The 17,763-nt window shown below is 33.6% G+C and overlaps 1 protein-coding gene across 9 annotated transcripts in view; it reads left to right on the forward strand.

Annotated features, from left to right (window-relative positions):
- HERC4 (HECT and RLD domain containing E3 ubiquitin protein ligase 4) overlaps nt 1-17,763 on the forward strand; it is a 142,569-nt gene that overhangs the window by 101,449 nt on the left and 23,357 nt on the right. For 8 of the 9 annotated variants that reach the window (XR_010381942.1, XR_010381943.1, XR_010381941.1 and 5 more), the window contains 4 exons: nt 6,907-7,073; nt 7,720-7,786; nt 10,181-10,263; nt 13,923-14,106. Coding sequence is in view for 6 of the 9 variants with exons in the window: in XM_031461207.2 (XP_031317067.1) it covers nt 6,907-7,073; nt 7,720-7,786; nt 10,181-10,263; nt 13,923-14,106 (501 nt within the window). In the remaining 3 variants the exon portion in view is untranslated. Of the gene's footprint in view, nt 1-6,906; nt 7,074-7,719; nt 7,787-10,180; nt 10,264-13,922; nt 14,107-17,763 lie in introns of those variants that run through there. The other variant, XM_031461212.2, reaches the window with a different exon arrangement.

A 17,763-nucleotide genomic window follows, 5' to 3' on the forward strand; every position in this document is an offset into this window, starting at 1 on the left:
TGGGTGTTTGAGATGTGATGGAGGACAAGATTGTTGGAAATAAGCAGATCAAGGACTGAGAGGCTAGTGTGTTGGATGCCTTTTTTGCCTGAATATTGAAATCATCAAAAACAATGGCAAGAATAGTGGTAGGGAAAGAAAGCATAAGACAGTACCCAAATATGTGAATGACGGCATTGTGAAATGTCTTTAGATGTCAGCACAAGGAACAGTACTAGGGAAAATGGTCAGTTGGCATGTGTCTCACAGGAGCTGGGGATTTAGAACGGCAAATAGAAGGAGGTCCAGTACGAGTGAAAAGCCAGTTGTATGAGGGGTTAGAAAAGAAAACAGACACCATTTATGAGCTGCAGGGGAAATAGCATCCTTAGGAGACAGTCTTGTTCATTTACGAAAGAAGAAAGAAAAATTTGGAGCGGTTTAGGATATAGGCAATTTTCCAAAAAGTAGATTGTGAGTTCCAGAGCAAACATAGAAAGGATTTGGTGAAACAAGGACAGTTCTAAGATTGTGTCAAATTTTAGGGCCTGTACAATGCCACATGGAGGTGGGATTAGGGATAACCTGTGAGTTTCTAGGCTTCTTTTGTTGACAGGCATGTAAGGGATGGTTGAATAGTCCTGATGACCTCTGAAGTAGATGGACAATCTGCTCATATTATGGTCTCTTCCTTGGCGCTGATCTCTCAGGGCAGTTTATAGTGGTGTAGCAGAAAGAATTTGAAAGGGTACATTGGGTGGAGGCCTGTCTTGCTGGGAACACAGAGTTATATAGACCTTTATTCTGTTCTGCAAAAAGGTAATGTTTTGAGACCAGGGGAGGGGCAGTCTACAAGCTTTATCGTGAATCTCTGTTAAACTTTTTCAGTTTTATCTTGAGCTGGCTCCTCTTTTGTGTACTTTTGACATGTCCCCATTATTCTTAAATTATTCCTTACATTTGGTACAGAAAATATTCCAGTCTCCTTTTTTATTTTTTCTACCCAGGTCCTGACATTAGCCATTTTTCCTAAGCACCCTATTTTTATGCCAGTACTGCACTGTCTTATTTACTGTATCTTTGTAGTAGATTTATGAAATTGGAATGTGTGAATCCTCCCGGTTTGTTCTTATTGTGCAAGATTGTTTTGACTAATAGGAGTCCCTTGCAATTCTGTATGAATTTTATGATTGGCTTTTTCATTTCTGCAAAAAAAGGCCATTGAGTTTTTGGTAGAGAATGCATTGAGTCTGTAGATCAGTTTGGGAAGTATTGCCATTTTAACAATATTGTCTTACAGTCCATGACAATGGGATGTCTTTTCATTTATTTAGGTCTTTAATTTCTTTCAGCAGAGTTTTGTAGTTTTTAGCATACAAATCTTGCATCTCCTTGGTTAAATTTATTTCTTAAGTATTTTGTTCTTTTTGATGCTATTGTAAATGGAATCATTTTCTTAATTTTATTTTCCATTAATTGCTACTGTGTAGAAATTAACTGATTTTTGTATGTTGATCTGGTGTCATGCAGCTTTGCGGAATTCATTTATTAGCTCTAATAGTTTGTTTTGTGAATTCTTCAGGATTTCAGTATATAAGATCATGTCATCTATAAATCAAATTGATTTAATTTTACTTCTTTCTTTCCAATTTGGGTACCTATATTTCTTTTTCTTGTCTGATTGCCCTGGATAGGACTTCCAGTACACTTTCAAATAGAAGTGAGAAGAGTAGACATGCTTCTCTTTTTCCTGATCTGAGTGGGATGTTAATTGTGGGTTTTTAATAAATTTCTTGAATCAAGTTAAGGCATTTACTTCTATGCCTAGTTTGTTGAATTTATTTATGGGTTAAAGTGTTGGATTTTATTAAAAAATTTAAAAAATTTTTAAATTTTTTGTACAATTTTTAAAGCTTACTTTCCATTTACAATTGCTACAAAGTATTGGCTGTATTCCCCATGTTGTACAATATATCCTTGAGACTGTCTTGCACCTAGTATTTTTTTCTGCATCAGTTGAGATGTTTATGTGGTTTCCCTTCCTTCATTCCATTTTGTGATGTATTACATTGGTTGATTTTCTTATGTTGAACCACCTTGCATTCCTAGGGTAAAGCCCACTTGGTTATGTTGTAAAATCCTTTTAATATGCTGCTGGATTCAGTTTGCTAGTATTCTGTTGATGATTTTTCCATTCTTATTTGTAAGGAATACTGCTCTATAGTTTTCTTGTGTGTATGAGATGTCTTTGTCTGGCTTTAGTATCATGGTAGTCCTGACCTCATAGAATGTGTTAGGAACTGTTTCCTTCTCATCCATATCTTGAAAGTGTTTAAGAAGGATTGGTGTTAAGTCTTCCTTAAATGTTTTGTAGAATCTGGTCTCAGGCTTTTGTTGGAAAGTTTTTGACTGGTGGTTCAATCACTTGTTGATTGTAAATCTTTTTAGATTTTCTAGTTCTTCTAGTGTCAATTGCTAGTTTGTGTGTTACTAGGAATTTATTCATTTCATCTAGATTGTCTATTTTGTTGACATGCAGTTCATAGTATTCTCGTATAATCCTTTTTATTTCTGTAAGGTTGCTAGTAATATCTACACTTTGAATCCTAATTTTAATGAGTTTTCTTTTTTTTCCTTGGTCATTCTATCCAAAGGTTTGTCAATTTTGTTGATCTTTTAAAAGAATCACCTTTTGGTTTTGTTTCTGTGTATTGTTCCATTCTCATTTCATTTATCTCCACTTTAATCTTTATTATTTTCCCCCTCTGCTAGCTTGTTTGCTCTTCTTCTATAAGTATTTTCTGATTTCCCTTGTGATACCTTCTTTGACCCATTGGTTGCTTAAGAGTGTGTTGTTTAATTTCCACAGCTTTGTGAATTTTCCATATTTCCTTCTGTTACTGATTTCTCATTTCATTCCATTATGTTCTGAGAAGATACCTTTTATGATTTTAGTCATCAAATTTATTGAGACTTAATTTTGTGACCTAATATGTGATCTGTCTTGAAAATGTTCCATGTATACTTGAAATGAATGTGTATTCTACAGTTCTTGGATGGAGTGTTCTCTGTCTGTTATGTTAGGTCTAGTTGGTTTATAGTGTTCTTCAAGTTCTCTATTCCATATTGATCTTCCATCTGATTGTTCTATCCATTATTGAAAGTGGAGTATTACAACTTCCAACTTCTATATTAGAATTTTTAGAATTTAACTTAAAATATTTCTCCCTTCAGTTCTGTCAGATTTTGTTTCATATATTTTGAAGCTATATTGTTAAGTATGTATGTTTATAAATGTTGTATGTTCTTGATAAATTGACACTTTCATTAATGTAATACCTTTCTTTGTTTCATAATAAGTTTTGACTTAAAGTCTATTTTGTCTGATGTTAGTATAGTCATTTGGCTCTCTTTTGTTTATTATTTATATGGAATATCTTTTTCCAAACTTTTACTTTTAACTTAGCTCTGTCTTTGGATCTAAAGTGAAGCTTGTAGACAGCGGATAATTGAATCATGATTTTTTTTTAAGTGGTTACTGACAAGGAAGCACTTCCACTGTTTTGTTATTTGTTTTCTATGTATCATATTTTCTTTGTTCTTCATTTACTCCTTTACTGCTTTTTTTGAGTTTTTTTTTCTATGTATTCTTTTGATTCCTTTCTCATTTCCTTTTCTGTATATATTTCTGTCATTTTCTTTAGTAGCTCTGAGGGTTATGATTAACATCTTAAATTTGTAACTGTCAGGTTTTTGGGGTTTTGTTTTTTATTGAAATATAGTCAGTTTACAATGTTATGTCCATTTCTAATATACAGCATAATGTTTCAGTCATACATGTACATACATATGTTTGTTTTCATAATTTTTCATTATACGTTACTGTGAGGTATTTAATATAGTTCCCAGTGCTATAGAAAGACTTTGTTGTTTATCTGTTTTATATATAGTGGTTAGTATCTGCAGATCTGAAACTCCCAATTTATCCCTTCCCTCCTCTCTCCCTGCCTGGTAACCGTAAGTTCTTTATCCAGTCAATTGTGGATGGATATTTAGGTTGCTTCCATGTTTTGGCTATGTAAATAGTGCTTCTGTGAACATTGGGGTGCGTGTATCTTTTCAAATTAGCGTTTCCTCTGGATATATGCCTAGGAGTGGGATTGCTGAATCATATGGTAAGCCTATTTTCAGTTTTTTAAGGAATCTCCATAGTGTTTTCCATGAGATTCTGCATTCCCACCAACACTGTAGGAGGGTTCCTTTTTCTCCACACCCTCTCCAGCATTTATCATTTGTGGACTTTTTGATGATGGCCATTCTGACTGGTGTGAGGTGATACCTCATTGTAGTTTTTGATTTGCATTTCTCTGATAATTAGTGATATTAAGCATTTTTTCATGTAGCTAGTGGCCATTTGTATGTCTTCATTGGAGAATTGCTTCTTTAGGTCTTTAAGTCTTCATTTTTGGATTGGATTGTTTGGTTTTTTGTTACTAAGTTATATAAGCTGTTTGTTCTGGAAATTAAGCCCTTGTCAGTTGCATCATTTGCACATATTTTTTCCCATTCCATAGGTTGTATTTTTGTTTTATTTATAGTTTCCTTTGCTGTGCAGAAGCTTATAAGATTAATTAGGTCCCATTTGTTTATTTTTGCTTTTATTTCTATTGCCTGGATAGACTGCCCTAGGAGAACATTGCTAAGATTTATGTTAGAGAATGTTTTGCCTGTGTTTTCTTCTAAGAGGTTTATAGTGTCTTGTCTTATGTTTAAGTCGTTAAGCCGTTTTGAGTTTATTTGTGTATGGCGTGAGAGGGAGTGTTCTGACTTCATTGATTTACATGTTGCTGTCCAGCTTTCCCATCACCACTTGCTGAAGTGTATATACTCCATTGTATATTCTTGCCTCCTTTGTCAAAAATTAATTAGCTGTAAGTGTGTGGTTTTATTTCTGAGCTCTCTATTCCGTTCCATTGATCCATATGTCTGTTTTTATGCTGATGTTTTGATTACTGTATCTCTGTAGTATTGTCTGAAGTCTGGGAGGTTTATTCCTCCAGCTTTATTCTTTTTCTTCAGTGTTGCTTTGACAATTCTGGGTATTTTTGTGATTCCATGTAAATTTTAGGATTATTTGTTCTAGTTCTATGGAAAATGTCCTGGGTAATTTGATAGGGATCACATTAAATCGGTAGATTGCTTTGGGTAGTATGGCCATTTTAACAATATTAATTCTTCCAATTCAAGAGTGTGGGGTATTTTTCCATTTCTTTAAATAATCTTTAATTTCCTTAATCAATGTTTGGTAACAGTCTGATTTAAAATAATACCAGCTTAACTTCAGTAGTATATAGAAGCTGCTCCTACAACAGCTCTGTCCCTCCCTCTTTATTTTGTTATCACAATTCACAGCTTTGTACATTGTGTACTGATTAATACAGACTTACAATTAGTTTATTCATTTGTTTATTAAACATATAGGGAAAAAAAGAACACTTACAAATAAAAAATACAGTGCAATTAACTTTTATGTTTTACCTGTGTAGCTACCTTAACCAGAGTTCTTTATTTCTTTGTATGGCTTAAATTACTTTATCACCCTATCCTTTGACTTCAGAATTCTTCCTTACAAAACAGAGTTTCTTCTAAGGAAATATTCCAAACTATGAACCAAAATATATGCAAAAAATATACCTATCTTATTTTGAATATTACTAGCTAGTTAGAATAACTGATATTTATTGAACTTTTAAAGTGTGTTTCAAGAACTGTGCTAAAAGCATTGTACATATATTATCCCACTTAATCCTCACAACAACCGTATGAGATTAACACTATTTTTATCTTGAAAACGCTGAGGCTAGGTGGTGAATGAAGCAGGTCTAGCACCCCAGATCTAATTTAAAAATTATTTTCTCTTAACTATCATGCTCACAGAATTTGTTGTGACCGTGTATTAGTTCACTAAAGATGCTGGGGGGAAGTAAGCATTGTTTTTACTGTTTTCATAATCTACAGTCCAGCTGTAGTAAAATGGCCAATTTAGCAAGCCATGATACTTTTACGTGATGTAATATGCAGCCATTAAAAATAATGTTCTGAAAGAATATTTAATGACATGGAATATTTGTGTTGTAATTAGAAAAGTGAGAAAACCTTAAATGTAGTATGTTTAATATGTTTTGAATTATTTTCCTGAACTTATAATAGATGGAAATACATAACAATATTTTAAATTGTTTCCGAGTTTCTGAGTGATTGGATTACAGGTGTTTATTAATTTTCTTCTTAATGCTTTTTATTTTCTAAGTTTTTTTTAATAGACTTTATTCTTTTAGAGCAGTTTCAGGTTCACAGTAGAACTGAGCAGAAAATACAGAGTTCACCCATAGCCCTCCCCACCCACACATACATGCTCCCCTACCCTCAACATCCTTCATCAGTGTGGCATATTTGGTACAATCAGTGAACCAACATGGGCACATTATTATCAACCAAAGTTCATGGTTTACATTAGTTTATTCATTTTCTTCTTTATGCTTTTTATTTTCTAAATTTTGAATGTATATGATTTTTTTAAATCAGGAAAAAAGTTCTAGGAATCATTTCATTTGTTAATGTAATGCTTAATGATGTGAAAGTGATTATATTTCTGGGGAAAAAGCCAGTCTATGTATAGTATCTCTCCAATAGACTTTACTTATAGACTTTACTTTTGTCTTAGAAAGTACATTGAATGGAAATGTGCAAAAATACTAATAGTGATTCTTGTCTCAGGGAGATATGAATGAGAATGAACTTTTTCCTGTTATTCATTACTTTTTTCTGTATCTCCAAACTTTTCTACAAGTATGTGTTATAATAATCAGAGTTTAATGTTTTAACTTGGAGAACAAGGTCTTTACTTTTTTTCCCTTATATTTTTAGACATTTGAAGACAGTGATTTGTTCCATTTGATTGGTGTTATCTGTGGATTAGCGATTTATAATTTTACTATTGTGGACCTCCATTTTCCTTTGGCTTTATATAAGAAACTGCTAAAAAAGAAGCCATCCCTGGAAGATTTGAAAGAACTAGTACCTGATGTTGGGAGGTTAGTTGTAAAAAGTGGCAAGAGTGGGATTTAGGACATAGGAAATGGGCAATGTACAGAAGCTTTCCTTTTAAGAATAGTTATATTTTTGTTGTTCCTGTTGAATTTCCAAAATAAACAGGCCTTCTAATAAAGGAAAACCCACTATGTTAACTCAGATCCAGAACTTTCTACAGAAAGACTTATGTGTATAAAACCATGTGCTAAATTTTTAGTAGTTTAACAATACTTCACGAGTATCAGATAGTAAATTTAGGCAGGTAATGTTTCCTGAGACTAGTTATATTATTTATTTGGACTTTTGCTTCTAATCACCTTCATTCCTAGGTGGAATATGTAAAATTTCTTTTTATTTGTTATATAAAATAGAATAAAAATTGTATATAAATAAGGACAGATGTTGAAAATGGGTGGATAGATGGCCTTTGTATTCAAAGGAAGAGATAAAAACCTTAGAGCAGTTTTTCTTCAGCATTTTTTATAAGTTTGCCGTTGTACATCCACCATTGTGAAACAAATGTAAAAGTACAAATTAACAAAAGGATTTAATCAAGAATGAATGAGAAATATATACTTAGTCATAAGCAAAATAGTCAAAATACTCAGTAATGTTTTACCTCAAAGGAACATATATATTGTTTTTCAGAAGCATGCAGCAACTACTGGATTATCCAGAAGATGATGTTGAGGAAACGTTTTGTCTTAATTTTACGGTAAGATTTCAGAAAGGCATAGCGTAGCCTGATTATTCATCATCCCCTTTATCAGCTGTGCTTTATGGTTTTTCTTTATTTTGATGGATGGAATTCTTAAAGAACCCTTTAGCTAACATTTATTGAGCATTAACTATATGCTAATCAGAGTACATGCATTATTTCATTTAATCCTCATAATCCCAAGAGATTGGTATTATTACACTTATTTTACAGATGAAAAAAACTGAAAGCAATCTTCACCTTTCAGAGATAGTATTTATATCCAGCTCTGTGACATCAAAGCCTATATGCTTTAACATTATGCTAAAGATCTTTACATATATAAGGGTCCTCATTATTCAAGTATTCATTCTCCTGTCTGCAATTACAAGAATGTTTAGAGAAGCAGAGGTTATTGTAACATGAAAATATTCACTAATGAACTTATGACTTAAAAGATTAATTCCAACTCAGATATCCCTTTCACACTGACATTCATTCTTGCCCGTTTTGTCTTACTGTTGGATGCAGTACAATACAAATGCAAGTATATTGGAATATTATTTGGAAAATGAATTTGCAAATCTTGTAAAAGATGCAGAATTTTATTAATTCAGTGAAAGGGGTGTAGAATAAATCATCCAATCACATGCAAAGCCATTGACAAATGACAATCTGGCAAAAGTAGACTAGCTGACAATTTAAAAAGACAAAAATCATCCAGGATTATAATAAGGCACTTCAGAAGGGAATTATTTGAGTATTATAAATTAGACTTTTGTGAAAATGGTGAAACCTTCTGTTTATCTTTTTTCTTTTGTCTTCTTTCTTTTTGTTTTAAAAACTTTGTGTGTTTGTTTCCCCCCAAACAGTCCTCTTTACCATCTTGTGGTCAAAGCGGACAACAGATACCACATTCTGCTATCATACAAATTGCCAAAAAATTATGTGCCCCCTTAAAAAAGTTTATTGATTCTTTGACCTTTTTAAGAATTAGCACATAGTGCAGTTAAAAGAAAATCTGATAGATTTAAGAGGAAATAAATTAACTTATTTTAATAATGTTTACATTTTTTTCAAGAAAAAATCCCCCTTAGGCTATTTATTATGAAATTTTAGTTTTCCCTTTTAGTTGCTTCTCTTACAACCATATCAGTTTTCTTTGAATCTTTACTGATCATCTCAATTGACTGAAACATTGGGTTCCAGGCAATTTTGTTTCTTATTTGTCTATCACCAAATTAGTGAATGCTTAGTATATTTAAGAACTATGATAATTCAGACATTCCTTCCAGTTGCCACTTTTTTCCCAGAAATTTCCAGTGGCTCTTTATTACTTACTTTAGAATGAGCTTCAAAGACATTTGTAATCTTTTTTTCTAACTTTCATAGTGTCCCTCCATTCATACTAAGTTTTATCATGTCATACAGTGTTCTTTTATTTACCTTCCCTTCCCTATTTTTTAGGGACACACATTTTCGGAACCTGATTTTTTCCATCCATTTATTCAGTATGTGTCCTCAGCTGGAAATTCTGCCCTTTCCCAGTCTTCCAGAGCTCTATTCACCCTTCTAGGTGCTTTTAAAATGACATTTTTTTCCTCAAGGTCTTTTGTACTTCCTCCACTTAGAAATAAGTTTTCTTTTTTCTGTGGTCCGATAGCATTTTATTAATGCCTCTATTATAGCATTTATTTTACTACAGTGAGTTGTTTACATATCACGTTTGTTCTCCAGAGCAGGGATTTATTCATTTTTTATCTTATCATCCCACTCCCACCATAGTGTTTTGTAGATAGCAGATGCTTTAAAAAAAAGAGAGAAGTTTAATAGAAGAGGATAAAATTCCAAAAAGAGGAAATAAGAAGAAAAAAGATACAAAGGTGGGAATGGTAACATGTATAGGAAAATTAGCATACTAGTAAGGGAAATAAAAAATTTCAAAAATAGCTGACCCTTCATAAACCAAATTAATAGCAAACCGAAAGCAGATACGTGGAATACAGGAATAGTACCTGTCACGTTGAAGGAATGCTTAGCTAGTCTAAACTGCATGAGTTTTGACACTTGAATTCTAGTATTTTCCAAGGAAAACATCCTTTCTAATATTTTACTCCTCTAGGGATCCTTCAGAGGTTTACACACAATGAACATTCAGTTTCCTGTTCTTAACAAACCAAACACTTGGTAATTTGTAATTAGTTAGTCAAGGTAGGATTTCAAACTACTCATGAACATTACTAGTTGTGGCTTTATGCAGGATTCACAAATAAGCTTATGGTAGCAGGATTTTACCTCAAATTTATTACTTCTTATATTTAACGAGAGAAAGGTAGATTATAACAGCTTATTAAAATAATCTAATAAATTTTGAGTCTGACATTGACTTTTTTTAAAAATTTAAATTAATAGATCACAGTTGAAAACTTTGGTGCAACAGAAGTGAAAGAGCTGGTTCTAAATGGTGCAGACACAGCTGTTAACAAACAAAATCGGTAAGTGAATTATAGCAGCATCAGTGGTAGTAATAAGATTCAGTAGGCATTTTCTTCTGTATTTAGAAATATGTCACAACCTTAAGTTTTTACTCAGGTAAAACTTACTTTTTGAATGATAAGTTCATAATCAATCTGCCTTTTGCTCCTTTTAAGACATTAATAAAGGGATAGAAAGATCATAAACAACAAGAACCAAAGGAAAGGGAGAGGAGACAACAGCAGGCACATTTTTAGAAGCTAGAAAACAGTGGTAACCGATTTTAGCCAGCCAGAAAAAACTGCAGCATTAGATGGATGGAGAGCCAAGAAGGCAGCCTGTTCATATTGCAGAACAAAGAAAGGCTCAGGCATTGAGAATGAAAAATAGGTTAGGAAGTATGTGGATTTTAAGGGGAAGCTGGAAATAGAAAGATTGGCTGTTATAAGGAGCAGTTAGAAATCCGTTTCTTTTAGCACACTAGTAACCTGGCAACTTCACCTCTCCAGCCTGGGCAGATTGGAAATTTACCTTCTGGAGAGATTGAACTAAAGGGACTGTGGATTTGAGGATAGTTAGGCATAGCCAGGGGGAAGGAGCTGAACTGAAAACAGGGAGATTGTCTGCAGCTCCCTCCTCCTTGACACTGTATGTTGGATAGTTCTGGAGGAAACTGCATAATTTTTCAATGTGAGTGAATAGCCAGAGGTCAGTAGACATTTAAGAAAAGACTAATGGAGTTGAAAAGAATGCCAAGGAATTAGGAACAATGCAGAGTGAAGAACAAAACTTCAGTAGAAATTGAAATCAGTATCCTCAAAACGATAAGAGTAGCATCCATAAGGACACTATTAAAAACTGAAAAAAGTTTATTGAAGGAAATGGTATGAATGAAATTTGTCGAAGAAATGGTACCGAAAAAACTTCCCAGAACTGAATGCCATGCCTTTTAAGATTGAAAGCATGTAATCCCGAGTACTTTCATTTAAAAAAAAAAAATGCCTTTCTTAAAAGGGAGGGTGAATATAGCTTAGTGGTAGTGCACAACTTAGCACGCAGGAGGCCCCTGGGCTCAATCCCCAGTGCCTCCATTTAAAAAGAAGAAAAAAAAAATATTGAAAGCATGGAAAGTGGAAAGGCACATACCAAGGCAAAATACATGAAAGAAAAAAGGACCTTACAATCTTCCAGAAAAAAAGGCAGACCATATACAAAGAATTAAAAATCAAAATAACATCACACTTCTCAAGAATAACTCTGAAGCTAAAAGATCAAAATTCTGGGAGAAAATGATTTTTAATGTAGAATTCTGTATTTAAACTCTCAAGTATGTGGTGTATAAAAACATTTTTATACATGCAGAGTCTCAAGAAGTTACTGGAGTATGTGTTCCACTATTACAAGGAATTAAAGCAAGAATGAGGAAGACGGGTTTCCCGTGCAAATAGGATTTAATATAGAAGAGAGGCAAAGAGGAACAGCAGTGCACACAAGATTTAGAAAGAGCAACCAATCAGAGTTAGATCAAGAGGATGAAGGGCTCCAAGAGGAATGTTTCCAGAAGGAAAATGCAATCTAATACATTTGAATGAATCTAGAGGAGGTTGACATTTCCATTGAAGTTAGGGATGAGGTAGCAGACTAAGGGAAACAAAAATTCATTTTAAGAAAAGAAAAGTAATCATAGAATACTCTCTAGCTTAATTGTGAATAATAGTTTTAATCAAAAATGTTAATAATGACTATTGAACCAAAATTTTTTATAATGAGAGCATTGAGGGAGCAAAATGAGAATGAGACAATTAAAGGTAAATCCTCACCTTTCACAGTAGATACTCAGTTCATCAGATAATATTAAAAATTGAAAATCAAGGAATAACAGTAAAACTGTGTTGTTGAAGTTGAAGGTAAATATCAGAAGGGATAGCAGGGTTAACAGATAGTTTTCTTGAAATAGCAGGAATTTCTGGTGGAAAGGTATAAGACAGAATTGCTTTGTTTTCTTCTATCGTGTTATAATTCTTTAGACAAAGTTAGCTTAATTTAGGCTGTTGCCAGGGACTTGGTCCAAATGATTATAATCCTGATTGTACTACTTAGAAGCTGTATAACTTTTAGGTAAATTAGTAGATGTCTTCATGCCTCAGTCTCCTTTTCTGTAAAATGGGATGACAGATTGTACCTACTTCATGGGGTTATTTTGAGGATTAAATGAGGCAGCAATTTTAAGATGCTTAGAATAGTACCCAGCACATGTATGTGCTCAGTAAATGTTGGCTGTTAGGATTTTTACTATTTGACATTTTAAACTATATGTGTTCCTTACTTTGATAAAAATAAAGCTGTTCAAAAAATAATGTGGAAAAAAAAGTTGGGTCTTTCTAGTTATCCTTTAAAAAAAAAAATCTCGGTTTTTAAAAACTTAGACTATAATTTTAAAAGATTGTTTTCCTGCTTTTAAAGTTTCTCTTGTTGGACTAATTAAGTTCCTAAAAAATATTATTTAACATAGATTATTTAGTTTAGAAGTAAAGAATTTTGATCCCCAAAATGTTAGAACATAAAACAGTTTAGCCTTTTGTTTTTAAGAGACTTAACTAGTACAGGTATATTTGACTTTCTAATTAAATGAATTATAAAATTACGAGTTACAAAATTGTTTCTTCTCGTCAGAACCTTATGGTAATAAGTATATGCTGTTGATTTTTTCTTAGGTCCAACCAATTTTACTTTACAATGGCTTCCTCTAACCTTTTTTTTTTCCTCTTTGTAAATTCACCTTGAAATTATTTCATAACTTGCTAAAAAGATTATCTGTAGATGACAACTTACCAGTATTCTCATTTGTAGAATCACCCTTTTTAATTTGGAACAGTATAAAATATTGAAATCCTCTAGTTACCCATTCTCATTTATTGGTTTGACCAAATATCCACATAAAATGTTTGTGGCTAACAGAACAAATTGAATAAAATTGTAGTTCAGATTGCTAAGTGAAGATGTTCCTTTTTTCTTTTCAGTTCCCTTTTTGTATCATAACAGAGAGAAAAACATCAAAAAGTGTTCGTGTGTATGTGCGTATTTATATGTATGTGCGCATACACTTGAAAAGGAACTATGCTTCTAATGTTCAGTGATTATCCTAAAAGAATACTTAATGCCATTCGTGGGTATTTAGTTTTTTAAACGAGTTTTGTTTTCAAATTCCTTGATACGCAGAGGAAAACAGACTGTAGTCTATCAAATACTGAATCCAAAATCTCTTATTTTTTAATCATCTAGAATTTTTTTTTTAACAGATCACTCTTCTTAGGGATGCATGTGGAGTGGTATATATAAGTTGTCAATAATTTGTGAATTTCTATAAGCATTTTGATAGCCATTTGTATCATTGTTCTTCCCACTAGGAAATAAAATCTTTCACTTAGAAATAGCCTAGGAATGGCTGTGAATGAGAGATTGTCTACATGCCTCAAAGATATACTGGACTTTTGTATAGAAAGAATAATAGACTTCTCCATAAAGACTTCACCCCTTTGAACCCTAGTCATACTTTCTCAGTTTTGTAGATAAATAGCAAAAAGTACAGCAGCACTCAAAGTTTTATTAAGACTACAATATGTATTCTCCATAAAAAATGATTTTTATCTTCTGTGCATGTGTGCTTTTTTGTTTCTAGGCAGGAGTTTGTTGATGCTTATGTGGATTACATATTCAATAAATCTGTGGCTTCCTTATTTGATGCTTTTCATGCGGGCTTTCATAAGGTCTGTGGAGGGAAGGTCCTTCAGCTCTTCCAGCCTAATGAACTACAAGCAATGGTTATCGGAAATACAAATTATGATTGGAAGGAACTGGAAAAGGTAGGAAAAAAACAAATATATGATATTTAAATGGCAAGGCAAGAGGAAAACAGCTTGTTGCCCTCTCCTTTATTGTTTTCCATTTTACACTGTTTATTACTATCATTTTTATAGGAAAATACTGTACCCTTTTTACTCCACATTGAATGAATTTTAATTATGTATGGATTAGATAGCCTTTTATACCTGTAGTATTGGTGGTATTTATGCAAAAAAATGTCATCTATGACAGAGGCTAGAGAGAAGCCCCAGCTAAAACTGAATGGGTTTTCATTCTGCCTCGATCCTAGGAAAAACATAATGAAAAGCGCTCACAATACTTAAGATCTTTGTTTTCTTTTTTTCTGATTAGCTCCAGTGTTAAATTTTTTAGCAGAGAATAAATAATATTCATGACCTTCATTACTCGTGCCTTAACAGAAATAAAGGAAACTTTAGGGAGAAGGTTGGGACTATTTTAATCAACTTTTTTTTTTCTTCTTTTCTATACAAGTAATTCTCAGATTTCTTCAAGTAAATATAAATATTTAATAAAAAGTGGTTGGTTAGATCAGCTTTGAGAAAAATGTATGCAGGGCTGGCCTGTAAATTTTTCCATCTTTGTAATCTAGCAACCTCTGATACAATTTTTGCATTAATAGTTCTGTAGTACATACCTATTAAATTGGCTAACCTAAGAAGATACAATACTAGATGTAACAAGGATACAGAGCATTGGGAACTCTCATACATTGCTGCTGGGAATACAAATGATATAGCCACTTTGCAAACAGTTTGACTTTTTTTTTTAAATAAAGTTAAACATACACTTACTACGTGACCTAGCAGTTTCACTCCTCAATATTATGTTTACACACAAATCTATAAACCTGGGGGAGTGGGGGGTTAGTTTTTAACGGATGCATGGTTTCCATTTTGCAAGATGAAAAGAATTCTGGAGATGGATAGTGATGATGGTTGCATAACAGCGTGAATGCATTTAATGCAACAAACTGTACACCTAAAAAGAATTTTAAGACAATGATAGGCTTCAGGTTAGGTGTATTTTACCAGAAGTTTTAAAAATTTATGTTTTTAAAAAATCTGCAAACAAATCAAAAACTGGAAGCAACCCAGGTGTCCTTCACTGTGTGAATGGATAAACCAACTATGGTATATCCATACAGTAGGCTACTACTGCGTGATAAAACGAAATGCACTATTGATATGTGCAACACCTAAGATGACAGTCTTTATGCTGAGTGAAGAAGCCAGTCTCAAAGGATTCCATATAATTCCATTTATGTGACATTCTTGAAAAGACAGAACTACAGTGAACAGGGGCTAGAGATGGAGGGAGTGTGTGCCTGCAAAGGGATAGCACAAGAGAGTTCTTTGGAGTGGTAGAACTATTCAGTATCCTGATTGTGTTGGTGCTTACAGGAATCTGTGACATGTGTTTAAAACTCATAGAACTGTACACACATCAGAAAAAGTCAATTTTACTGTAATAATTCAGGAAATAAAGTTTTTAAATTTAAAAAATATTAGTGGGGGATGGTAATAGGTCAGTGGTAGAGCATGTGCTTAGCCTGCATGAAGTCCTGGGTTCAATCCCCAGTACATCCATTTTTTTTAAATGTGCATGTGTGTATGTATGTGTGTGTGTGTGTGTGTGTGTGTGTGTGTGTATGTGTATGTGTGTGTGTGTGTGTGTGTGTATAAGGACTCTGGTTAAACATAGTGAAATAAACATGCTTATCTCGACTGCCTCCCAAAATCTCAGTGACAATAAAGGAATTAAAATAGGAGTAGACGCCTCCAAAAAAATACAGTAAGCAAGAGAAAAAATAGTTTTGGAAGATGAAAAATAGGTAGATGAGTTGATGAGTGACTTAGAGCAAAGAAAAATGAATTCCAAGCCTCCAGAGGGAAAGGATTGTCAAGAGGCAACCCATTTCACACTGTAGAATCTCTGAAAGGCTCAGGAATTGGCACATAATGTTACTGTAATGGCAGAAGGATACAGGGTTGGGCATAGAATTACTTCAAAGCTAATTTAAAGAATTTTTAGACCTCTCATATCCACTGTCCTACCCAGCAAAACACAAGTCTGGACAGAGGCTTTAGAATCTGGGAAAAGAGGTAGAACTGAGGCTGGCTTTCAGAAAGCTGGTAGCCAGGCTTAAATCCTCCAGGAAGGAGATTGAAGATTTCTTTGGGGGATCAGTTGATCTGCTGAAGAGAAGAAAGCTGTACTGACTTTAAGGATACCCCAGTGGAAATGGACTCTACCTCCAGTCCCTCTAAAATGAAAATGATGTAATGGCCTCTCATCACACTTTAGATCCTACACAGCTTGTCCTTCTTACCTCATCTTCTTTCATTCTTCCTCTCACTCTGCTTCAGCCTTATTGTCTTCTTTGCTGAGCCCAGAACCCTCCAGTCTTGTGGCCTTTCTATTTCCTGTTCCCTTTCTATACCTGTTGTGGCTGGAATTCTCTTCACCTTGGTAATTCCAAATGTTTCTTGCTCTCATTTCATGTCTTTATATCTTCTCAGAGACCTTCACTGGATAACTTAACTAAAATTGCATGTGTGTACACATGCACCCCCATTTCCCTTCTCTGCTTTTTAAATTTTCCTTTGAATTTAGCTAAATAATATTTTACTTAGTTGTCTTTATTATCTGCCACCCCTTCTTCCCCCCACTACCATGTAAGCACCATAAACGCAGGATTTTTGTTTTTGTTCACTCTTATCCCAGAGCATAGAAGGTCACTCAGCCAGTACTTAAAACCTTGCCTGAAGATATAAGTGATAGAAGTGTTCATTCAGTAAGACAGGACAGTTTAAGCATATTTTAATGTATTTAATATAGTTTGGTTTCTTCCACTATATGTCTAATTCATTATAATTTCAGTGATTAGGATTTGTGACTTTAAATGCTCTTCTTCATCAGGACTATCTACACATTTCCCCAAAACCATTTAGGAAAAAAAAAAGAAAAATCTATAGCCACCCTTCTTTCATTTCCCCCCAACATGCTTAGTGACTTTAATTCAAACAAGTTAATGCATTAACTGATTACTGTAATTCAAACTATTTTTTCCAAACCTATTTGTAAATTAATAGCAAATATGTTGTGGTTTTCAAGAGTTCAGTCATTGAGATAATTGTGGCTACAAATAGAGCCCAAAGTTCAAGAAGCTCACAAGCAAATATTCATTGGGCCCCTACTGGATGCCTAATACTATGCAAGAGATTAGGAAGACAGCAGTAAGATTGAGACATGGTCTTTGTCCTCCAGTAAGGAAGCTAGATATTAAATAATTGAACTGTGATGAATATAAGAGGGTTTAGTGAATGGTTTATAAGGAGAAACCTAACCTAGGCTACACAGACTGGGAAAGCTTCTCACTAGGTAGTAATCTCCACCAGGAAAGTAAGGACTTTGTTCACTGCAGTTTCCCAAGGGCCCCAAACTTTGACTAAAGCTCATTATATATTTATTGAATGGATCAATGAATAAATTAGGTCACATTTAATCTGAGCCCTAAAGGATAAATAGAAATAAGCCTGATGAACGAAGAAAGGAGGAGGATGTGTCTAAGTGGTCTACGCTAAGGAAATAGCGTGTCCAAAGGCTCTGATGTTAGGTTTTTGCTAAGAACTAAA

Source organism: Camelus dromedarius, chromosome 8 (genome assembly GCF_036321535.1).
Source record: "Camelus dromedarius isolate mCamDro1 chromosome 8, mCamDro1.pat, whole genome shotgun sequence".
Classification (NCBI taxonomy): Eukaryota; Metazoa; Chordata; class Mammalia; order Artiodactyla; family Camelidae; genus Camelus; species Camelus dromedarius.